Source organism: Ochotona princeps, chromosome 8 (genome assembly GCF_030435755.1).
Source record: "Ochotona princeps isolate mOchPri1 chromosome 8, mOchPri1.hap1, whole genome shotgun sequence".
Lineage (NCBI taxonomy): Eukaryota > Metazoa > Chordata > Mammalia > Lagomorpha > Ochotonidae > Ochotona > Ochotona princeps.
The window spans coordinates 64805297-64830984 of record NC_080839.1 but is presented as its reverse complement, the minus strand read 5'-3'; the positions used below and the strand labels follow the sequence as shown (position 1 = coordinate 64830984).

Below are 25688 nucleotides of genomic sequence, written 5' to 3'. Positions count from 1 at the left end.
TAGCAGTTTCCTAAGGAATCAAAGAGTTCCCACATGGCCCACTGACTCCTCCCCCAAAGAACTGGAACATATGTTCACATAAACACTTGCACACAAACACGCACAGCCGCCCAGGACACAGCAGCCAAACGCTGGCAATCACTCATGCAGAGTGGAAACACGGGGAAAAAGGCACATGCAAGGAAGTGTCCCGTGGCCCTGGGAGGAAAGATGCCCCACTGTGCTCAGCAAAATGCACAGCATGGGACACATGAGGGCAGGTGAGGGGCAGTGGCCGGAAGGGAACATGCACTGTGTGTGCACCCACCCAGGGAGGCACGCCAAAAAACATACCAAAGGCTCGCTGTATGAGTGCACAGCTGTAGTTGGGTTGTTGCTAAGCTAAGGGGGAAGCAACGAGTACACTGAATGTGGGGTGTCTCCCTGAGGTGGTGAACATGTTCTAGAACTAGAATTAGATTGGAGGATCATGCAGCCGTGCAGATACTAAAGATCACTCAGCTGGCATGCTTCGAAAAGGTAAGTTTGTGACTACAAGGATTATATATTTTCAAACTGTGGTATGAAACACATTACTAAAGGTAAGGGCCACTGCCACGTGACAATGAAAGGTTTCATTCCTTAGGAAACAAATGTAGAAACTCCAAATTTATTTATACTGACTGAAAAAGTCTCTATACACCAAAGCAAAAATGAACAAACCTCAGGGGCCAACGCTGTGGTGTAGTGTATTAAGCTGCTGCTACCAAAGCCACCATCATATGAGCACTGGTTCAAGTCCTGGCTGCCTGGACCTTTCTGTGCAGGGGGAGTGAGCCAGAAGATAGAAGGGGTCTCACCTCACAGCATCTTCCTCTCTCCGTAACTGCCTTCCCAATAAATAAGTGATTTTTTTTTTAAATTAACAAACGTCAGAAACAAATTCACAGTGGGAAACAGGACATTCCTCTCCTAGTGACAGTACACACATATTAAGAAAAAGGAAATACAGACACAGTGGCTAAACTTCATGCCTGGGGGCCAGCTCCATTGCATAGTATTCAACCTGTGGCACTGGTATCCCATACAGGAGCCGGTTGGTTTCCCAAGATGTTCCACTTCCCATCCAGCTCCCTGCTTGTGGCCTGGGAAAGCAGTCGAAGACGGCCCAAAACCTTGGGACCCTGCACCCACGTGGGAGACCCAGAGGAAGCCCCTGGCTCCTGGCCTGACAGGCTCGGCTCCGGCCACTGAGGCCTTTGGGGAGAGAACTAAAGCAGAAGGAAGATCTCGCACACTCTCTGTTTCTCTCTATAACTCTTTCAAATTAAAAAAAAAAAAAAACTTAAAAAAAAATCCACATCTAACAAAGCAGCCAAAGTGAGCACCAAATAGCAAACTGTGCCCTGGGTGAGGGAATAAGCTTCACTCTTAAGTCCATAAAGACTAACTAACAAAGTCAACCATATTCTGAGCCACAACATGCTTCTCAACAAATTCCAAAGAATTAAATCCATACCCATCGTACCCACTAACGAACTCAAGCTAAATCATTATTACAGAGGGGTTTTTTTAAGATTTATTTATTTTTATTGGAAAGGCAGATTTACACAAAGAGTAGATACAGAGAGAAAGAGATTTGCCATTCAATAGTTCACTCCCCAAGTGGCCGCAATGCTCGCAGCTAAGCCGACCCAAAGCCAGGAGCCAGGAGCCTCCTCCGGGTCTCCCATGTGGGTGCAGGGTCCCAAGGCTTTGGGCTTTCCCAGGCTACAGGCAGGTAGATGAATCAGAAGTGGGTCAGCCGGGACACAAATCGGTGCCTATATGGAATCCTGGCAGATGTAAAGTGAGAATTTAGCCACTAGGCTCTCACAATGGGCTCACAAGGACAAATGTTTTAAACTTTATATTTAGATATGAGGGAATACACTATCAGAGAGCATTCTTCATTCAATTCAGGCTCCACAAGGAACTTGCAGCAAACACATGATTAGCACTGCTGATACTGGGGATGAGACAAGGAATGCCCGATTCTAGTGTGTTTAGGGCCCAGGCAATATAAATATGCAAGATGAAGCAATTATCATGTTAGGTATCAGAGGTGAATTAACGCATTAATCAGGAATGACAAAATTGTACACATGGAATATCATAACGATTCTACAGAAAAACATTAATCTGAAACACTACTAGATAAAAGGACAGGATACTGAAGTAACTGTATTGCAAAGATCAGCAACATATGACAAAGCTCACAAACACTATTTATAGGAACCGGCACTGCAAGCTCATCTTCTGCCTACGGCACCAGCATCCCATATGGGCAACAGTTTGTGTGCTGACTGCTCCATTTCCTATCCAGCTAGCTGCTTATTGCCTGCAAAGCAGTGGAGAGTGGGTCAAGTATCCTTGGGCTCCTTGCACCCACATGGGAGACGTGGAAAGAGCTCCTGGCTCCAGGGTTGGCCCAGCTCCAGCCACTGGAGGCCATTTCAGCAGTGAACTGGTTGATGGAAAAGCAGCTCTCTGTCTCTCCTCTTTGTAACTCTGCCTTCCCAATAAAAAATAAATCTTCAAAAAAAAAAAGTATAATGATGTCACCCCTAGGACTAAATCCAACGAGAGCTGAGATTGCTACAAAGAAATCTGAAACTGTCATAGCCAGAAATGAAAGAGTTAGATAAATGGAGTGTGGATATATCATCTTCAAAAGAGGAAATGTCAGTACTGGACATGTCTCCCCAACTGAATACACAGATTCAAAACCACCTTGGTCCAACACTGCAGGCAAGGCTGTTACTAAACAGTCAGTTTTACTCTATGTAAATTAAACCTGAAAAAAGAAATGCAGGGCAAAATCCCAGCACACCTTTTGTCCTCATTGTTTTTAGGAGAAAAGGACAAGTCATTTCTAACGTACATATGAAAAATATATTGAAAAAAAAAACAGAAAACAAGATTATCTCAGAGACATCTAAAAAAGCACACTTTAACAAAACTGATACCAAGACGCATTATCAAGCTGCCACAGTGGCTGCTGGCTCTGGAGGCGGTGGTTTAGAACAGTGTGGTGATTGGCGCAAGACAGGCAGAGCAATGGATCAAACGAAAATCAAAAGCAGACCCCTCTCCTTGTTCTTCTTATTTGTTTATTTACTTGAAAGGCAGTGTCACAGGGGGCGAGTGGGATGAGATCTTCCATCTGTTGGTTCACTCCCCAAATGGCTGCTACGACCAGAGTTGAAGCCAAGAGCTTCTTCTCAGGCCTCCCACATGAATGCAGGGGCCCAAGGACTTCCAGGTGTCTTCTGTTGCTTTCCCAGGCATATTAATAGGGAGTTGCATCAGAAGTGGAACAGCTGAGACTTGAACCAGTGTCCCTATGAGATTCCAGCACCACAAGCAGCTGCTTTATCCACTACACCACAGTGCTGGCCCAATATCTTTCATGTTCATGTTCACACATTGCTACAGACACCCTCAGACAGCACACCTGTGAGAAGAATCTAGCAGTGAGGCGAAGGATAGTCTTCTCAATAAACATGGGAGGGACAACTGCACACTCACATGGAAAACATTACAGTGTGACTCCTTTTTAAACTATGAACCTAAATGCAAGGTTTAATGGCATTACAGGAGCATGAATGAAAAGGCAGCTAAATGTAACATTCAGAAAATACATGTTTGAGGGGCCAGACAGTGGTAAAATTGGTAAAGCCACTACCTGCAGCACCAGCATCCCATATATACGCCAGCTCAAGTCCTGGCAACTCCACTTCTGATCCAGTTCCCTGCTAACAGGGAGAGCAGGGGAAAATAGTCCAAGTGCTTGGGCTCCTGCACCCACATGAAAGACCTGGAAGAAGCTCCTCCTGGCTTCTGGCTTCAGACAGGCCATCTGGAGAGTGACCCAGCAGATGGAAGATCTCATTCTGTCTCTCCTTCTCTCTCTTTGTGACTCTTTCAAAACAAATAAATACTTAAAAAGTTATACCTACAAGCCCAGCACAATGGCCTAGTGGCTAAATCCTTGCCTTGCATCTGCCAGGAGCCCATATGGATGCTGGTTTATGTCCCAACTGCTCCACTTCCCATCCAGCTCTCTGCTTGTGGCCTGGGAAAGCAGTTGAGAATGGCCCAAAGCCTTGGGAGCCTGTACCCATGTGGGAGACACAGAAGAAGCTTTGGTCTCCTGGCTTTGGATCAGCTTAACTGGGGCCCTTGCAGCCACTTGGGAGTGAACCAGTCGACGGGAGATCCTTCTCTCTGTCTCCCCTATCTGCCTTTCCCATTAAAAACTAAAATAAATATAAAAAAACTATACCTAAATAAACATGTACTTATATACAAATACATTTAATTTATTTTGTAATACACAAGGTAGCAATTACAAAAAAAATTAATTCACATTAAGTTGCCCCAAAAATTCTTATCTCTATTAAAGTATGACTGTTTTTCTTTTCCTCCAAAAGCTAAAAAATTGTTAATTTTGTATTAAATACATGATTAATAAAAGAGACAAGAAACAAATTCTCCCATCTAAATAGCATTAATATGATGGCAGCCTCAAAACTAATCACCTAATTCAGTCAAACATTCTGAGGGACACAGACAACAAGTCCTGTCCATTACAAAGTCTGCATTCTGGGAACCTCAGTGACAAAAGAGAACTTAATTAACATTACACAATCATGATGAAAAGACATGAGTATCTTTTATGATACTGGCAGTTCTATCCCGCGAGCACAGAAGTGAGCAGACGTGACTTACGGTTGCATCGTTTCTGTACAAATCGCAACTTGCAAGCTGTTCTGTACGTTGATAGTCGGATGACATCAAAGTTCTGAGCACCTGGAAAAAGGGCAAGTCCGAGTGTTCACCTGGATTTAGCATTGACTTTCTAAATGCCAGTGGCTGACTCCACCCCTCCACCACATGGCAGTGACATCACAGGAGTGACATCACAGCTGTGACATCATGGTGGTATACAACAGGTCAACTAAACCTTCTGACAACACAAAATTGGAGCGAGGTTTGAAAACTTGCTGCCTGCCCATTACTAGACTCTCCCATTGCTAGACTAAGACGACTCTGGGGTGGCATTGGGGAGCACTCACGTCTTTATGAACAAACTGTATGCCCAGGAAAGGTGTGTGGCCTCTAAACTCAAGCTCCAGCCCACAACACACAATAGCAAAGCCACCTCCTCTGACCTGTGGTGTTCTCCCAGAAATGGGGGGACCAGACCAGCTGACACCTAAATGTCCTTCCCAGCATCATGGCAGTCCGGCTTCCTCTAAAAATAGCCCAAGTCGTACTTGCAGACAGGATCTATGTGTCCCTCCTATGAAGAGCTAGACAGCACGTCCCACTGCGTAAGGCTGAGCAGGGCATTGCCTCAATGGTTAGAACCCAGCAGAAGGGATGGAGAGAGATGACTACAGGCAGGCCGCCTCGAGCCCACTCTCATCCTCTCTGGACATTTGCCATGGGGACCTGGGTGCCATGCTGTGAGCAAGCCCAGGCCAGCTACTGGGAAGAAGAATGAAGACAATAACTTAAAACGCAGCATCAACTGCCAGACAAGGGAGGCAAGGAGCCCAGGACTTGAGCCCCAGGCCTGTGACTCCCCACTCAGGCCTAAGGGCATGATGTGGAGCACAGTTCAGACCCACAGTCAGTAAATGACAACTGGAGGGCCGGAGACAATCACAGCAATTCAACAGAGCCTAAAATCACTCAAGTCAAGGTTTACTCTCATTTAAAAACTCACTGAATGAAGTATCCTTGATAGCCAAGGTTATGTTAGGAAGTCCTGACCCCAACTGGAGCTGTTTACTACCCTGAGGCACCTTTCCCAGAGCTGCAACAGCTTCAGAATCAAAGAGGGAATGTGAATGAGCACAGGCTGTCTCCCCACATTGCCTACAGAGATCTCTCTATTCTACCCACTTTATGGCTGCCAGACAGGACTAGATCACGGTAACGCCAGCGAGAGTTGGAACCGGAGACTGTCAATGTTGGGCTAGGCCACGACACTAACTAGCACACAAGGGAATCAGGTCTGGGGGCAGAATCTGTGGGGGTGTATGTGGGCCTACCCCTACGGAACTGCAATAACTGTTGGTTTGCTTAAAGTGATGGGCTGTGGGCTCAGCACAATAGCCTAGTGGTTAAAGTCCTCACCTTGCATGTGGCAGGATCCCATGTGGGTGCCAGTTCTAATCCTACCAGTCCCTCTTCCCATCCAATTCCCTGCTTATGGCCTGGGAAAGCAGTCCAGAATGGCCCAAAGCTTTGGGACCCTGCACCCACGTGGGAGACCCAGAAGCTCCTGGCTCCTGGCTTCATATTGTCTCAGCTCCGGCCAGTGCAGCCACTTGAGGAGTGAATGAGCAGATGGAATATCTTCTCTGTCTCTTCTCCTCTCTGTATATCTGACTTTTCAAGAAAAAATAAATAAATCTCTTTTTTTTTAAGATTTATTTTTATTACAAAGTCAGATATACAGAGGAGGAGAGTCAGAGAGGAAGATCTTCCATCTGCTGATGATTCACTCCCCAAGTGAGCCGCAGGGGGTCGGTGTGCGCCGATCCAAAGCCAGGAACCAGGAACCTCTTCCAGGTCTCCCACGCGGGTGCAGGGTCCCAAAGCATTGGGCCGTCCTCGACTGCTTTCCCAGGCCACAAGCAGGGAGCTGGATGGAAAGTGGAGCTGCCGGGATTAGAACCGGCGCCCATATGGGATCCCGGCGTGTTCAAGGTGAGGACTTTAGCCGCTAGGCCACGCCGCCAGGCCCAAATCTCTCTCTTTTTTTTTTAAAGAAACACTTAATTTAAAAAAACAAAACAAAACAAGAGAGAGTGTTTCTAGTTTTGGCTCTTAGGTTTAGGTCTACGACTTGAAGGAATGCGTTATGTGGTGTGAGCTGTGAGTCCACATTCATTCTTTTGGATGTGGATTCCACTGTCCCGGCACCAGCCACTTCCAAGTCTCTACTTTCCTCCACTGAATGGTGCTCCTGTCCAAAGAATAGACTGATGACAGATGCAGATTCAACTCCAGCCTTTCCATTCTGTCCCACTGATTATGTCTGTATGCCAGTGGCACATAATCAAGATTATTATAACCTGGTAGTAAATTTTCAAGTCATAAAGTATTTGCTCTCTAACCCTCTTCTCTTTCAAGATTGTTCTGGTTATTCTGGGTTGCCTGAATTTTCATGTAACTTTTAGGATACGTTCATCCACTTCTCTTTTTTAATTCTATTCATTTCTGATAAAAAAAAAATCATGATTTTTATAACCACTCTATGGATAAATACGGAGAATACTGCCAAACTGCAATTTTTTTGGCACAGGCTATCTTTCTGCTTATTTAGGTCTATATTTAACAATGTTTTACAGTTCTCAGAGTTTAAGTTTTATGCTGTTTTTGCTAAATTTATTCAGTACAGCTTTTATTCATTTGGCTTCTTATTATTACTATCCAAAATGAAATATTTTTAATAACACATTAAATAGTCAAAAATCAAACCAATTGTTTAAAGAAAAAAATGCTGGAGCCAGTGCTGTGGTGCATCAAGTTAAGCCACTAGCTGCAATGCCAGCATCCCATATGGGCCTTGGTTCGAGTTCCAGCTGCTCCACTTAGAATCCAGCTCCCCACTAATGAGCCTAGAAAGGCAGCAGAAGACCACCCAAGTCCTTGAGCCCCTGGACCCATGTGGGAGACCCAGAAAAACCTCCTGCCTTCAGCCCCTGGTTGTTGAGACCACCAGGAGAATGAACCAGCAACTGGAAGATCTCTCTCTGTAACCCTTTCAATTAAATTAATAAAACAAATCTTTTGAAAAGTCCCGATAGATGCTGAAGGGCTTTTAACACATACTCTGTCATGAAATCACTACTAGTAGCCTTTCCGCAGAGAAACCTATTCCTATGAAAAACATTATGGGAAATATTGAAGAAAAAAACAGCTAAAAAAAACATCTAGGCAAGGAAATTTCCACTCCTACTAGCAAACAGAAAAGTTACAAATCTAATGAACACAATTCATTAAGTCAAGTGTGCTGGTGAAGTAATTATAAGAAAAAAAAAGAGATCAGTGCACCTGGTGTAACTCTGCCAGCTCTTTCTCTAATACAGCTTGTGTTAAGATCTGGGTTTCATATACAGCAAATATCACACGCTTCCACTGCAAATTAGCTTAGGAAAATGGGACAAGGTGTTCCAGCCCTGTTGGCCAGAGATCTCTGTACAGAAAAGAATTTCACTGAAGGGCACAGCACAGTAGCCTAGGGGATAAATCCTCGCCTAGCATACACCAGGAATCCCATATGGGCACCAGTTCAAATCCCAACTGTCATCCCACTTCCCATCCAGTCCCTGCTTGTGGTCTGGAACAAGGATGGCCCAACGTCTTGGGACCCTGCACCCTTATGGAAGACCCAGAAGAAGCTCCTGACTCCTGGCTGAGGATCAGCACAGCTCCGGCCATTGTGGCCACTTGCGAAGTGTTATCAGTGGATAGAAGATCTTCCTCTCTATCTCTCCTTCTCTCTGTGTATCTGGTTTTCTAATAAAAATGAATAAATCTTAAAAAAAGTTTCACTGAAGTCACAGATGCTGGGCAAGAACAAAGTGTCATTTCGCTTACCTGTGCCAGAGTCCTTTAAACTCATGGTGGGAAGGTACGGATAACAGAAGGTTGCCACAAGATTCCAAAATCTAGGGCGCCTGGCCATAATGTCATTTTAAAAAGTCCCCAAATTGATGGGGACAGACCAGACTAAGCAAGGCTGCAACACCTGTGCGCTGCATGTGGACTAGATCAGGGAAAAGCCAGGCTGGGCTGATTATTCCTGCTGGTGCAAGCATAAATTGGAGTGGGTGAGGGATGTTTGGGCTTAGCCACAGCATCAGATAGCAGAAGCTGGCACTGGGGACTAATTCTGTCAAGTCAAATCACAGAACCACCCAAAGAGTGCATAAACCGGGACTGAGAGAGACCTGGGAGGGAAAAAGTGGGTTCCCCCTTCCCGGGTCACTAGTCCCGCAGGAGGGCATGAAAACTAGGACGGGGGCTGGGGTGGCTAGACAGAGAGGCACTCAACAACATCCGTGAGGGCTGGATGGTTGAGTTAGTTAGATGGAACTAAGCTTTAATACCCACTGACAAGTACAAGAGCCAAATGGGATGGGGGACAGACTGGTCTACTGCTACACATACTGGCAAAACAGGGTAGGGGGCGGGCCTGGTGGGGGTTATTGTGGGTCGCCCCGACTAGGCTGCAGCTCCCACTGGTTGATGTAAGGGCCGAGTATGTGAGGGCAGGACCAGACTGGACTGCAACACCCATTGGTTCCAGTGCAACTCGGGACTGAAAACAGAACCAACACAGCAATTGAAACCACCAGCTGATGGGGTGATGGACTGTGCCGAGCCCTGTGCTTGCTAGAACATGCAAGAATCTGGTCAGGGAATACCTCAAAGTTTCTTTGGAGATCTCCCCAATCAAACTGCTGGACTCAGAACTCTAACCAAGAAAAGACAGAAGACAGAACAGGTCAATCATTCATCTCAGCTATATGTTGGCAGCAAAATATGGGGCAAACGGAGACTTTATGATGGACCATATCAATCAGTAGACGACCTCATCGAGCGAAACTGGCAGCGATTCATAACTGGAGAACTATTAAAACCACTTGAGCAAATATCTCAGAGCATGCCCCACATCTGGGACTTGGGGTGGGCGGGAAACCGGGTTGGGCTTCTCCCTCAATATCCCCCTTTACCTCAGATACATGATGGAAACAATATGGACATAATAGTATTACCCGCTTCCCTATACCCCCTGAACCTTTTTTTTAACCGTAATTAACTATGTAAAGATGGTCAACAACAACACAATAAAATAAATTTAAAAAAAAGTCCCCAAATCATTTCTAACAGTTGAGACATACTAAGTAACCTTAGACTTCCATTGAAATTGTGCCAATATTTCACAAGCACTCTTTCCAACTTTCTGTGTGTCAGCCGTGTCCCCTGTGGTATGTCTGGGTTTGATGCCCAGCTTGCTCTCCTGACTCCAGCTTCCTGGTGTTGTGGACTCTAGGCGGTAGGGATGCCCCAGGTGATAGGGTTCCCCCACTCACAGGAGAGACCTGGACTGAGTGCCAGGCTTGCGGCTCCCGCCCCTGGCTCATTCAGGGAATGGAACAGCGGAGTGGCATCCTGTCCTCTCCTCTCCCTACCCGTGTGTGTGTGCGCGTGCACACTATCTGTCTCCTCTTTGTCTCTCAAATAACTTAAAACCAAGTGTCTTACATAGTACACCTGCCCGTGTGCCCACCTGCCTGTTAGCAGCTGCCTGTCCTGGTTTCAAGCAGGACTCCCAGGCCCTGCCTGTGAAGCAGCCTTCAGTTTTCCAGCAGTTCCCCAACCTAAGGGTCGGGCTGCTTCCCTGACCATAAAACACTAGGCTGGCACACAAGCATATAGGACAGGGAGCCCACCCCTAGTAAGTAAATAAAGTGTAATTGTGCACCTTGTGGGGGCTTCTGGGGTAGAAATGATTACCCATCACTTTGTCTTGAGAAATACAGTATAATATCATTTCAATGCGAAGCTTTTCAAGAAAAAGCACATGGGTCCAGTGCTACAGCATAGTGGGTTAATTTGCTGCCTGTGACACCAGTGTCCCATAGGGGTGCCAGTTCAAGTTCCAACTGCTGCACTTCTGAAAAGCTCCCTGCAAATGTACCTGGGAAAGCAGCAAATGATAATGGTCTAGCTGCTCCGCCCCCACACCCACATGGGAGACACGGATAGAGTTCTTGTTCCTGGCTTCCACCTGGCCCAAGCCTAGCCAATGCAGCTATTTGGAGACTGAATCAACAGATGGAAAAATCAATCTCCCTCTCTCTCTTTCTCTATAGGTGTCTATTCCTGACCCTGCTGCTCTACTTCCAAATGAATAAATGAATCTTAAAACAAAAAAAAAAAAAAAAGGAAAAACAGAATGAACAAATGCAACAGCACAAAAGGCATGAATTAAACACAAGGCCTGAACTCAAGCCCCAGCTGCAGAGCCCCCTAACGCTCGTGGGCAAACGGAAGCAACACAGACTTGTGGGCACCCAAGAGGCGTGCCGGTGCAAAGGAGGCGAAGGAAGGGATGCTCCCCTCCCTGTAGGAACAGTATGAATGTTATGCAGCACACACAGATCCCAAAGCAGGGAGACACAAGTGGAAGGACGGCATGTGCCAGAGTCCGAAGCTTAAGCTCCTTGAGACAGCCCACCCTGGCTACAGGGGAGGCCCGCCCTGGCTACAGGGGAGGCCCGCCCTGGCTACAGGGGAGGCCCGCCCTGGCTACAGGGGAGGCCCAGGAGCAGCACACAAACACCTGCTCAGAGCCCTGCCTCGCAGAACTCCACAGCCCCTTCTCAGACACTCCTCCTCTGAGATGTCAGCCCCAAGACAACTCTCCCGAGCCACGGGCACCTCTGCTTCCATTCTGCATCTTAAAATGCAATCCTGGGTGAGACTACAGTGACTCAAATGCCTCCTTTGGTGTCTGGGAATAGTGTCAGCTGTGGTGGGGAGTGGGGCAATGACAAATGTGGAAGCCAGGCCACCCTCAAAGGCATTTAGGGGAAGTAAAAAGGAAAAGAAAGATATGTAACCACCACAAGTGTATGCGTGGATATGTGTGTATATACATATGTATGTGTGGGTGTGCATGCATGTATATGTGCACATGCATGTATGTGTATATGTACATGTGTGCATTCCTGTGCATGTGTGTGTGTGCATACAGTGATGGAAGGAGGCAAATGGATACGAAGTACTGTTGGCTATAGTAAGGGCCAGCAGACCCATCTTCTAAGTACCTAATATAGCCCAGGGTTAATTAACATCACCTGATCATAAGCATGGCTGGGCACCACATTAAGCACACAGAAGTCCAGATCCCACCCCAGATCTACCAACCTCCAGGGAGGACTCAGGAGTCTTTATCTGCAACAAGGGCCCCAAGAAACCCTTACAGTGAAACCAGGGTCCACAAACCACTGGACGATCCACTTCAGCCATGAGGTCTGACTCATGCACACCTGTTGGATTCCACCTCGCATTCAGTTGCAGTCAGTCTGGGCTCCACAGAGCATGTGGTGGGCCAAGCCCTTGGAGTTCCAGGTCTTCCTAAGTGCCAGTTCTCAGCACCTCCTTCACCACATTAGAGGCTGCTACAGCTGGGACATCACTCCTGCCAGGTACCCTGGGACCACCAGGCTGCCCCATCACAGCTCCTGCCATCCAGGCCCTCCTTGCTTCCATTTCTGTGTCCTCCTGAGTTCCATGTTAGCAGAGACCAATGGCTAGGTTGGTTCATTGCTACACACGAATCAGATGTAAGATAGATATATCTCTTTCTGTCGGTCTCTCTATATAATATAATTGCCTTTGAAATATTTAAAATACATTAATTAATTAATGGTTTAGTGATCTAACGAAGTAATTAGAAATCAGCTGGGCTGGCATGATAGCCTTGCCTTGCATGCACCGGGATCGCATATGGACACCAGTTTGTGTCCTAGAAGCCCCACTTCCCATCCAGTTCCCTGCTTATGGCCTGGGAAAGCAGTGGAGGACAGCCCACAGTCTTGGGATCCTGCCCCCACGTGGGAGATGCGGAAGAAACTCCTGGCTCCTGGCTTCAGATTGTCTCAGCTCCAGCCACTGCAGCCACTTGGGGAGTGAATCAGTGGACAAAAGATCTTCCTCTCTGTCTCTTCTCTCTGTATAGCTGACTTACCAATAAAAATAAATAAATAAATTGCTAAAGAAAAATTGCTAACCTTTAAGACTAGTAACAGAGTTGGCAAAAATTGTTAGTTACAATTGGCTAATCCAAACCTATACCTGGCTGACACATCCCAGCAACAAGACTGGAGAAAAGATTTCAGAGTATCTGACGGAGAAGGCAACCTTGCCAGTCTGGAGTGACGCTGCAGAAATAGAAGAGCAGGGCTTCGGGCAGCAGAGCCCTCAGCTGTAGTTTATTCCTCCTGGGCAGCCACACTCCCCACCATCTCCCAGACTCTGCATCCCAGAGGCAGTGAGCAGGAATGGCCTCACGTGTGTGAGGTGCATGCGGCAGCAGGGCATTCAGTGAGCAGGGACTCCTCTAACCATATGGGAGACCCAGATGAAGTTCAGGGCTCCTGGCCTCAGCCTAGCCCAGCCCTGGCTGCTGTAGACTTTTGGGAGATGAATGAACAGATTAACAAAAAAACAATTATCCTCCCTGTTCCCTTTCCCCACTAGGGTACTTCCAAGTAGACAAAATTTAAACATTATGGAGACATGGACACAGGTGGGAAAATTGAAACATTTATCACACCCACTGTCTCCTCCCCCCTCCCACATCCTAATCAGAATAGGACAGCCACATGGAGCTATCACCCCCTAACCTTTGTAATAAATGTTAAAATTAAAAGAAAAAAAGTATGGGGACAGTGCCATGCCATGGCAGGCTAAGCCTCTGTATACAGTGCACGCATCCCATATAGCTACCTGACTCCCTGCTGATGGCCTGGGAAAGCAACGAAGCATAGCCCAAGTCCTTGGGCGCAGGCACCTATGTGGGAGACCCAGAAGAATCTCCTGGCACTTGTCTCTAGCCTGGCTGAGCTCCAGCCATTGTTGCCATTTATGGAGTGAAACAACAAATGCCTCGCCTTTTCTCTAATTCTGCCTTTCAAATAAGAATAAATGAACCTTTTGCAAATAATTTCTTAAATTTAGGTATATCAACAGGCTCTAGCTTGAGCTATTCCATGATTTTTCCCTTTTGAAAGCCTGTAACACACAGCTTTTAGTGGCCCCAGGCTATGTCTGACACAGAAAAAAAAAAAAAGCACCCCCACATCCTGCCTCAGGACCCCGGGAGCAACCAGACTCACGCATCTCTATGAACAGCTGCCTCTTCTCCGCCATGCTTTTCCGCTTGTTCCCACTTTCCTCAATCATCCTGGAGACAAAAGGAGACAAAGGGTGAACCTCACAGAACTTGACAATGCAACCAAATGTGCACCACTCTATTGGGAACAGGCACGCAGGTAACCAGGTGGGACATACCCTTTTAAGACACCATCATAAGATACAGAAGATACACAAGAAGACCATCCACAGTTCCTTTATCTGACACCTTTTGAAATAGCAAAAACGCAGTACTTGAATGAGCTTGTACGTTTACTTCCGGTGTTGAAAACATGGAGCCATTTCTAACTTGGATTTCTTTCTCGGCAGAGTCCTGGGTTGACTGGGACACAATTCCCTTACCACTCCTATTTATGTGGATACACACACACACAACTAAATGTTAGGAGATAAACACAATGAAAGGTGGCAACAAAGAATATAAAAATGCTAGCTTACAGAATAGATATACCTAAAGATTTATCTGAAAGGTGGAGTGACAGAAAGAGGAGGACAGACACAGAGAAAGAGAAATCTTCCATCACCAGTTTACTCCCCATATAACTGCCATGGCTGTGGCTGGGACAGACTGAAGCCAAGAGCCTGAAGCTCCAGCCAGGTCTCCCACATGGGTGGTGAGAACCCTCCTACTTGGGCCACCACAAGCTGTGCCTCAGAGTATATGATCAGCAGGACAGTGAATCAGACACAAGGCACAGCCAGGACTCCAACCAGGCTCTCCAGAATGGCATGCAGGAGTCCCAAGCAGCAGCCTAATCCATTCCATTCCACGGCCTACCCTCCTGTTTTCACATTCAATAAAACAGGCATTCATCCCTGGACCCAAAGAGCTCCTACATGTAACTTTTCTACCACATGGAAATAGTATTTTAAACTGACCGACTCAGCCTAGGCTGTCACTGTGTCAGAAACCTGTCACACGCATTATCTCACTGAGTCCTCACAAAAATCCTATGTGTTGGAACACCTGTATGTCCTTGTTTTAAAGGACAGGAAACAGAGACTGGGAAAACCACAACAGAAATGATTAACATAGAATCTCAGGTCATTCATTCAGTGTCTCATCCACTGTTCTTTTACGTGCATATTTTCAAATCGTTATGCCTAGAGAGTCAGAACACAAATACTCCATTACATAAACAGAAGTTCTTATTATTCTATGACAGAAAAAACTAGAGAAATAGCATAAATCAAATAATTTCTCCAAGTATATTAAAGTGTTACAAATCATTTTTCAAGAACTGCAGAATCACAAACTCAATGGTGACTACACAAACTACAAACCTATTAAAGCTGCATGGTTTTAAAAAGATTAGTTTTAGGGCCTGGCATAATGGCCTAGTGGCTAAATCCCCACCTTACACCAGTTCATGTCCAGGCTACTCCACTTTCCATCCAACTCCCTGCTTGTAGCACCCACACAGGAGACCCAAAGAAACAACAGTGAGCTGCGCATGCACTGAGCTCAGCAAGAACTCACTGAGTTCAGTGCATTGCACTGGTCCCACAGGAAAATAATACCAACTTTGGCATCATATGGGTGAAAATAGGTCTGCATAGCCCTCAGACCTACAGGTTCCAGCAACATCACCAACACAAACAGGTCCCCGCAAAGTCACCAACACCAACAACCTAGCTATACAGGACACCTGGTGTCTGCCTAATCCTGGGACCTGTTCCAACTGCAAGTGGGAGAAAGGCTGTGCAGACAACAGAACAGCCTCAGCATAGCATCCCAGGAGGTGGAGAGTGGTAAGCCAGGAGCTGGGGCTATGGAAGCCACGGTGGAAACCTAAGTAAGAACCTATGATTATCACACATATAATAAAAAACGGAAAAAGTTTAAAAAAAAAATACAACAAAAAAAGAACCTAGACCTGGAACTCACTGGAGGGAGTGGCACAAATGACTGCAAACAAGGAGCTGTGTACCAACCACAATAAGTAAAATCGAACTGTATACCTGTGGGTAACACAGCTTAGAAACCTGCCCCAAGGAGAAGAATCTGATAACCTGAAGTACAATGACCAAGAGCAAAAGAAGAGACAAAGGCACAATGAATATTAGTGAAGACACCTCTGCAAAGGAGCAAAAGCCTTTGCCAACCTCAGAGTTAACTGAAAAAGACATCGAGAAGCTGGAGGATACAGAATTCAAAACACTTGTTATAAAGCTTCTTATCAACAAGAAACACATAAAGCAGGCATTCAAGTAATTTAAGGAATATGTCATACTGGAAATGAATCAAATGAAAGCTGATATATCAGAAATGAAGAATATAGTGGCGCAAATTAAAAGTACAATGGAGAGTCTCCAAAATAGAATGAATCAGGCAGAAGAAAGAATCTCAAAATTAGAAGATATTTCCTGTCACCAGGGGGAAATAAACAAAAATCTGGAAGCAGAGCTGGATCAAGCTAAAAAAGCATTCAAGAACTTAAAGACACTATTAAAAGGTCAAGAGTTACGGGAGTCCCAGAAGCTACAGAAAGAGAAGCTGGGATGGTGTATTCAATGAAATAATAAGGGAAAATTTCCCTAACCTAGAGAAAGAATTGGGAAACAACATTCAGGAAGGTCGCAGAACTCCCAACAGGGTTGAACAAAAGCGATCTTCACCACGACACATGATAATCAAGCTCTCTTCAATCGAACATAAGGAAAAGATACTTAAATGTGAACGTGAAAAAAAATCAACTGACATATAAAGAAAAGCCAATTAAACTCACAGGAGGGGCCCGGCGGCGTGGCCTAGTGGCTAAAGTCCTTACCTTGAACGCCCCGGGATCCCATATGGGCGCCAGTTCTAATCCCGGCAGCTCCACTTCCCATCCAGCTCCCTGCTTGTGGCCTGGGAAAGCAGTCAAGGACGGCCCAAGGCATTGGGACCCTGCACCTGCGTGGGAGACCCGGAAGAGGTTCCAGGTTCCCGGCTCCGGATCGGCGTGCACCGGCCATTGCGGCTCACTTGGGGAGTGAAACATCGGACGATCTTCCTTTCTGTCTCTCCTCCTCTCTGTATATCTGACTTTGTAATAAAATGAATAAATCTTTAAAAAAAAAAACTCACAGGAGACCTCTCACAGGAAACTCTACAGGCCAGAAGAGAGAACAGAGTGACATATTCCAGATTCTAAAAATAGCACCCACCAAAACCAAAGGCAAATGTGAAGAACATCCCAGTAAAACAACAGAAGACTAAATCAATGAACAACCCATTGCTAAAATGACAGGACCAAATTGCCATGCATTCATATTAACCCTGAATGTAAATGGCTTAAACTCATCAATGAAATGTCATACCTTACTAGACTGGATTAAAAAACAAAACCCATCCATTTGTTGCCTAAAGGAGACACATTTCACCAACAAAGATCAGCAGAAACTATATCTCATGGATTTTGATATTTTTTGTTGGTTTCATCTGTTCAAAACACTTTCTTCTATTTGAATTCTTCAATGACTCATAGATCATACAGTGGCATCATCTTCTTCAAGAAGGCTCTTGATTTTCTTTTACATTTCTTCAGTGACACACTGGTCATCCGGCAGCATGCTATTTGGCTCCATGGTGTTTTTGGTTTCTTTTTTCTTCCTGTTGGTGATTTTGTATTGTGGCTTTTCATTTAAGGGGATGTACAGTAACTGTGTAATGGAGACTATCATATCCAGATGTGAGGATACAATGTAGTATGCATCTCTACTTCCAGACTAAAGAAGAACTCCCAATGAAACTGTTTACTATATCTTGACAATAGGATGTTGGACTCTCTGCCATTGTCCATTCCCACAATGATGGACATAGGACTGTGTGGGAAGAACTATACTATAGTAATGATATAGGGCAACTCAGTGAGGGGGGAGGAAATTGGGGAGGGGATAAGGGAAATCCCAGGGTCTATGGAACTGTATCATATAATAATAATAATAAAAAGAAGCAAAATTTAAAAATACAAAAAAAGTTAGTTATATCCCTAAAGAAAATAGAAAATGCACACATTCCTTAACATTCTGAAATCATACTCTGATCAGCAAGGGCTGGACCTCTCCTAAATCATGAAGATGTCATCCAGGAGGCTTCAAGCTTTGTAACAGTTACTTAGCAATCTGCCCCCAAACAGAAGAATTTTAAATGTAAAGTCAATCAAAAGCAACCAGAAATAGCAAAACTCTAAAAACAACAACAATGTCCCAGAGTGAAAAAAACAGCAGTTGGTACCAGAAGTCCTTAATCACACACACAAAGATAATTCAAAAGCTGTTCCTAGGGTGCTGGGGTACCCAGTAGGACAAGGCACAGGGAGGAAGCAGGTGTCTGGGCAGCCATTCAGCTTCCACATCCCACAGCAGAGAACCTGGCTAGAGGCCAATTCTGCATTCACAGCTGCCCCCTGGCAGCTATGGCAGCACCTCATCTCAGAGCCTGGTAAACAGGAGTAACCGAACTACCTTGCTTGGATTGGATCCAACTTGCCACCTGTTTTTGCAAATAAATTTTTATTGGTGCACAGTCACACCCATCTATGTATTCATGGTCTTGCCTGCTTTCCGTGCTATTTGGTCCAAAAGTCTGAAAGACTTACCATGATTCTTTAAGAAAAATCTCGCCAATCTGAGCTACAGCAGTAAGAATGAATTTTGCAACACCAGGCACATCTGGCTACTAGAATTCTCCAAAATTAATAAAACACAAAATGGACACCCCAGAAAAACTGAATTTCCAAAATTGATAACATGATGGTATCTTGAAATAATGCATTTATTATAAACCTGGATCAAACCACACATAAAAAAATGACATGAGAATGATTTAAAATACCAAAGGACAGGGTCACATCACATTTAGCTGGCACAGACTCAGCCATGTGCAGGCTGCTCTCAGCTGACAGAGATACCGACATAAAAGAGACGGTTACCCAACAGCATCCCCTGCCCTGGGAGAGTGAGAGGAAGAAAGGGAGGCTCCACCTGTCCACTCTGGCCTCAGAGTGGACAAAGAACAGCTGGGTAAGGGACTTCTAATTCTCTTTATTCAAAACTCTCGACCCTTGGGGACAGGCATTTAGCCTAGAAATGAAGGCACCTGCATCCCAAATGGACATGCCTAGGTTGGAGTCCTGGTTCCGTTCCCAATTCCAGCTTCTGCTCAAACACATCTGGGGAGCTGCAGGTGAAGCAGATGCCCCCCGCCCCCCAGCCAACTCCCAGCTCTGGGCTTCACCCACTGCTTGGGGAAGCGGAGCAGTGTGTATTTTCTCACTCACACATGAATTGCTTTAAAAGATTTTTAAATGAAAACATAGGCCCTAAAAAAAAGCCAAGTGTTCATCCGATGTTCCAATAAAGTAACCACAGGGCCAGTGCAATGGCTCAATAGACTCATCCCCTGCCTGACATCACCAGCATTCCAGATGGGCACCAGTTTGTGTCCTGGCTGTTCCAATTCCCAGCCTGTGGCTTGTGGCCTGGGAAAGCAGTAGAGGACGGCCCAAAGCTTTGGGACCTTGCACTCACGTGGAAAACCCAAAGAAGGCTCTCGGTTCCTTAGCTTCAGAGCAGCTCAGCTCCAGCTATTACAGTCATGTGGGAAGTGCACCAGTGGATGGAAGATCTCTCTCTCTCTCTCTCTGTCTGTCTCCTTTTCTCCATGAATCTGTCTCTCCAATAAAACTAAGTAAATCTTAACAACAAAAAAAAAGTAACCAGGGGCTGGCCCTATGGTACACAAATTAAACAGCTGCCTGTACTGCCAGCATCCCATATGAGCCCTGGTTCAAGATCCGTTATTCCACTTCCAATCCAGCTCCCTTCTACTGTGCCTGAGAAAGAAGCAGGAAAGATGGCCCAAGTGCTTGGATGCATGTACCCCTGTGGAAGAGCCAGAAGTCCCTGGCTTCAACTTGACCCAGCTCAGGCCACTGAGGCCATCTGGGAAATGAACCAGCGGGATGGAAGATCAATCTTGTTCTGCCCCTCACCCCTTTCTCTCTCTGTTAGCTGCCTTCCAAATAAATCTTGGAAAAAAACAAAAGTAACCAAAGTCCCAATGAGAACAAAAAAACTGGTGGTACCAGACTTACCTATGGGACCACATCTCCTCAGGAAATTCCTAGTTATTTCTATCAGTACTAGAATTTTCTCTTACCCACTGATTTTAGAAACTAATGCCCAAGTGAGACTGAAAGCAACTGTGGGAATATATGGGCAGCAGCGGGGGACCAGATGTCAACATTCCTGGAAACGCCTCAGGAATCAGCCAGGGAGCTGCTCCCTCATGTCTGCACTGTGTCACAGCATGTCAAACTGCTGAAAACAAGGAGCTACAGCATACAGCAGACTAGAATCAAGTCTTCTAGAATAATCACAAAGCCAAAGCAACATCCCTTCCTGCATGTTTAGAGGCAACCGACAAAACTGAAATAGAATTTTTTTTATGTTGCAGTAACAACTACTTAACCATCATGTATATACATGAATGATGACCAGCAGACTAGAAAATGAAAACATAAGACTTTTTTTTCTTCTCAAGCTTTAACCTGTCACTGTGTTGCCTGGCACCTTTTAGAAAACTGGATATAGTTTATGTTTCTACTTAGTTTTCAAATCTTTAAATGTGTGTATCAGTGAGTGGTGTTCTAGTGCAGTGGGTTAAGCCACTCCCTGACTGCCACTTCCAGTTCCAGCTGCTCTGTTTTTGCTCTGTTTCCCTGACAACAGCCTGGGAAGGTAACAGCAGATGGTCCAAACACTTTGACTCCTGCCACCTATGTGGGAGGCCCAGATGGAGCTCCTGGCTCCTGGCTTCAACCTGGTCAGGGTGGTTGCAGTCATTTAGGAAGATTTCTCTATAACACTGATTTTTAAATAAGCAAATAATATTTTATTTTATTTTATTGGAAAATCAGATTCACAGGAAGAATGAGAGATGCAGAGAAAGATCTTCCTTCTGCTGATTCACTCCCCAAGTGACCACAACAGCCAGAACCGAGCTGATCTGAAGCCAGGAGCCAGAAGCTTCCTCAGAACCTCCCATGCAGGTGTAGCGTCCCAAGACTTTGGACCATCCTATACTGCTTTCCCAGGCAGGGAGCTGGATGGGAAGTGGAGCAGACAGGACACAAACTGGTGCCCATATGGGATCCCAGGCAAGCTAGGCAAGGATTTAGTCGCTAGGCTATTGCGCTAGGCCCTAAAATTTTTTTGAAAGAGAAAGAGGTTGCTGTAGTTGGCTTAGGAAAGGATGCTGCAGACCTGTCGGTCAGAAGGCCAGCGAGGAAGCAGCCTCCTAACATGGGCCTCATGGTCCTGGAGTTACCTTTACCTGACCCCACTGCTACCCCATGGTGGGCACTTGGAAGGCCCCTGACCAAAAGACACTGGTGTCCTCATTCAGCCCCACGGGATCAGCCTGACCGATGTGAAATACAACAGCACAGCTCCGGGGCCTTCTTGATCCTGGCAGGACAGGGCACATGCACGCCAACCTGCCTGGCACACCGTGAACACCTTCAGGCCTCCACAGCATGCCTGCTGGAGACCTGAGGCATCTGAGGGCAAGTACCAGCAGGTCCAACAGGGTGAAAACATGAGCACAGAATCCACAGTACTACACAATGGGGATGAGGGAGGAGGAAGCTTACCCCCTTTTCCCTTTTATATCCCCAGTCTAAACACCTTCCACCCAGGACCCCAACATGAGCAAACCCCAGAGGCTGAAAGAGCACAGCACAGTGGGTGCAGGACCAGCTCTGTCACCTCTCCTCCTGCATTCTCTCACGATGAGAGCAGATGTGGCAGCAGCTAGGACAGGAAAACGACGCGGGTCAAGAATGTGAAGGGACAAGGAAGTGGAAGGCACACAGACTGAGAAGGACCAAGCAGTTCACTCATGGATGATGGGACTGCAGAAAATTGCAAAGAAACACGCAAAACACCTGCGGTTAGCGAGCTGTTCTAGCAAGGTTGCAGGACAGAAGCTTAACATATAAAACTCAACTACCTTTCTGCAGTCCAGCAACAAGTGGGAGTTTATATTTAAAACCCACAAGGATTCACATGAACACTCATAAAGTATTCATATACACATTTGACAAAATACAGGTAAGATCTACATAAAGAAAACTACAAAACTCGAATAAAAGGCATCAGAGAGAGAAATACAGAGCTTTCTCATTCATGGGTGGGAAAGACCATTACTGGCAAGAGGTAGGGTTCCCCCAACGAGGACATGTCTGCCATCCTCAAGTTAACCCTTGTAAACCCACAAGGTAGAGGTAATGCTTGTTTTACAAGTGAGAAAACAAACTCAGAGGAGACAAAGACTTCTCTGGCCTGCCCAGTGGCTTTAGAACCAAGAGATAAGCCCACACCAGCTGGCCATCTGATCCCACAGGCCCCCTGCCCTTACATCAACAGTACTGGAATTGTTCCAGGGCAAGCTGGCTCCTGCTCATGAAACACTAGAGTGACTGAGCTGGTGTCACGGCAAAACCCTCTTCAGAAACTGAACAGGGACAACTGTCCCATGCCCTCTCTCCCCCCAGTGGCATCTGTCAACATCTGGAGATGCTACTGGTTGCCACAGGTAGCAAGGTGCTATTGGCATCTAATTCACAGAGATCAGAGACGTTGCTAACCAATCTACAATGCATACTATAGGCCCCACAGCAAACAACCAGCCAGGCCACGGGCCAGCATTGTGGCCTAGCACGTTAAGACACCACCTGCAATGGGGCATCCCTTATGGGCACTAGTTTGTGTTCCATCTGCTCCAGTTCCAATTCAGCTCCCTGCTCTGGCCTGGGAATGCAGCATAAGATGGGTCAAGTGTTAGAGCCTCTGCTATTCATGTATGAGACCTGCAAGAAGCTCTTGGCTCCAACCTTGAATTAGCTCCAGCTGCTGCAGTGACTTGGGGAGTGAACCAATGGATGGAAGATTCTCTCTCTCTGCAACTCTGCCTACCAAATAAATCTTAAAAAAAAAAAAAAAGAAAGAAAGAAAGAAAGAAAAAAATCACCCAGGGGACCAATGCCAATGGCTCAACAGACTAATCTTCCACCACCAAATCCCCTATGTGTGCTGACCAGCACACCAGTCCGGCACTAAGGAAAAGCCACAACGGCACCTGCTGACTTCACAGGAGTGGCAGGCCTGGCCTTTATCCAGTCACCTACATCACTGGAACATGTGGTAGACCACTTTCCAGCGGCTGGTGCTGCTTTTCCTGGGGACTTACTATGTCCAGGGCACTATGGGGTAGGCCCAGGGAGCTTGCCATCCTTGAGCCTGGTCCTCTGTCATGGGCATTAGCAGACTCTGGGCTCCCCTGTGCTCCTGGGGATGAGGTGTTTGCCCACAGAGAAGGGTAGCAAGACCTGTCCTGACTACTTCCTCTTCCCTCACTCACTTCCCCACTCACCTGCTTAGGATTTCCTAGAATTACCACTCAAAAAATGCTGAATGATGAGAGGCTAGCTAGGACCATATGGCTGGACCTTCCTCCACCCCTCAAGCTCACCAAGACCTCCAGCAGGGGCGGACAGTGCCTGTTCATTGTCCTTTTCTTTTTAAACCAGAGCAATCTCCATGGAAATACATTGCTGACCAGAGCCTTCTAAGAACAGCTCTGAGACCTGTGTGTGCACTGGCCGGAAAGGCTCCCAGCAGGAGGAAGCCCGGGCCCCCCACCAGCGGGCGCCCCACCAGCGCTGTCCCTGATCACTGGGCCTTTATTTGCTCTCTCCTACCTCACTGCCCTACCCCCACCCACAAGCCCCTGCTGAATTTCCCTGGGATGACCTCCAAAACAAAATGCTTGCACATAGAAACTCCAGAAACGCGAAGCCTTTTCATCTCAGCCAAGCTTCTCACTGAGACACCATAAAATCCATATTACCAGCATACATGCAAACCCAGATGACCAGCGTGACTCACCCTCCCTGGGGCTCTGCGTGTGCACACGCCTGCACCTCGCTGTCTGTGCTCTGAACAGCTGCGCAAAGCAAGGAGTCAGTCTGATTACCTTAGTGATTACACACCCTTGTCGTTCTCGTGTAACCTTGGAGGTCAACACTTCCCTCCGCCTGGGACTGCTGGCACTCTGCCTTTTCCTGGCAGAGATAACCGGCACCCCTCTCTCATGCCCTTCACAGGCAAACTCTCCTTTCAAACCCTGCCATTTCCTTCCTGGTCATTGCTCCCACATCCAGTCTGTTTTTTTTCCCCATTTCAAGTGCCAGAATCTCTGTGTACATTCATCACAAATGAAATTCCAGGGCCTCCATGGTCTCAGGGCTTTCCACGCCCTCCTCCCTCCAGTTCCCTCTGTGGACAGGACACAAAGACTCATGTGGGGAATTTACTCAGACTTTACTGGTCTTCAGTGAGGCCCAGTCACTGACTGACCAAGTCCACAGAACCAGAGCCGGGTCTTCACCCACATGGCATGAAGACCCCCAACACTGGTCAAGAAAATAAAGGTAAAGTTTCTTAACTCTAAAAGGGCTGAGTCCAGAATTTACTGCAGCTGACTGCTTAATGTACCCACATGGGAGACCCGGAGGAAATTCTTGACTCCTGGCTTCAGATCGGCTCAGCTCTGGCCATTGTGGCCACTTGGGAGGTGAACCAGAGGATGGAAGGTCTTTCTCTCTGTAGCTCCTTCTATCTGTAAACCTGTCTTTCCGATAAAAATAAATATCTAAAAAACAAAACAAAACAAACAAAAACACACACATCTTGCGGTGGGCCAGTGAAACTGCTGCCTGGGATGCCTGTATCCTGTATCGGAGTGCTTGGCATCAAGTGCCACATCCACTTCCCATCCAGCTTCCTGCTAATGCTCCTGAGAAAGCAACAGAAGAAGGCCCACATGCTGGGTCCCCTGCCATCCACATGGGAGGCCCAGATGAAGCTCCTGGCTGTTGGTTTTGTCCTGGTCTGGTCCCCAGTTGTTCCAGGCATTTGGGGAATAAATCAGGACACACAAAAAATCTCTTAACATCTCTCAATCTCCACTTCATTTCTTCCTTCCTTCTTTTCCTTCCCTTTTCCCTCCCTCCCTATCACTATGCCTTCCAAATAAACAAACAAAACTTTATTTTAAAAACCTGATTAAAATTTTAAAAATGAATCAGCACTGTGGTACAGCAATGACAGCATGTCATATCAGTGTCACTTTAAGACCAAGCTTCCTATTAATGACTGATGAAAGATGTATATCCTATCCTATTAAACAGATTCTTAAAATTCAGTAAAACAGTCCAATTAAAAAAATGATCCACGCTCTGCAAAGATGCTCCCCAAATAAGATACACAGATTATAAATAAGCACATAAAAAGATGTTCAACATTGTTTGCATTGTTTGCTATTAGGAAATTGCAAATTAAAACAAACAAAAAAGATATCACTACATACCTACTGGAATGGCTAACGTCCAAAAATAGCAAATGCTGAGGAGAGGAGCAGAGCCATAGGCCAGAAAGCACAGTCAGCCATGCTGAGACCACCAGCAGTTTCTTACTACCGTCTTACCATATGACTGGGTACTTGTATGACATTGAGCGCCACATTCAACCAACTGCACTGCAAATTCATTCGCACACAAAACCTGCAGCTGAATGCTTCCACCAGCTTTATTGTGTTCCGTTTTGTTATTGAGAGTCAGAGAAAGAGCCCCCATCCACAGGTTCATTGC

At 46.2% G+C, this 25688-nt stretch overlaps 1 protein-coding gene across 1 annotated transcript in view; it reads right to left on the bottom strand.

The window, feature by feature from the left end:
- Positions 1-25688, bottom strand: part of DTNB (dystrobrevin beta) — a 231820-nt gene that overhangs the window by 191696 nt on the left and 14436 nt on the right. The window contains exons 2-3 of the mRNA XM_058668190.1: positions 13953-14020; positions 4753-4833 (exon numbers count right to left, since the gene is read on the bottom strand). Coding sequence (XP_058524173.1) covers positions 4753-4833; positions 13953-14019 — 148 coding nt within the window. The 5' untranslated portion in view covers position 14020. The remainder of the gene's footprint in view (positions 1-4752; positions 4834-13952; positions 14021-25688) is intronic.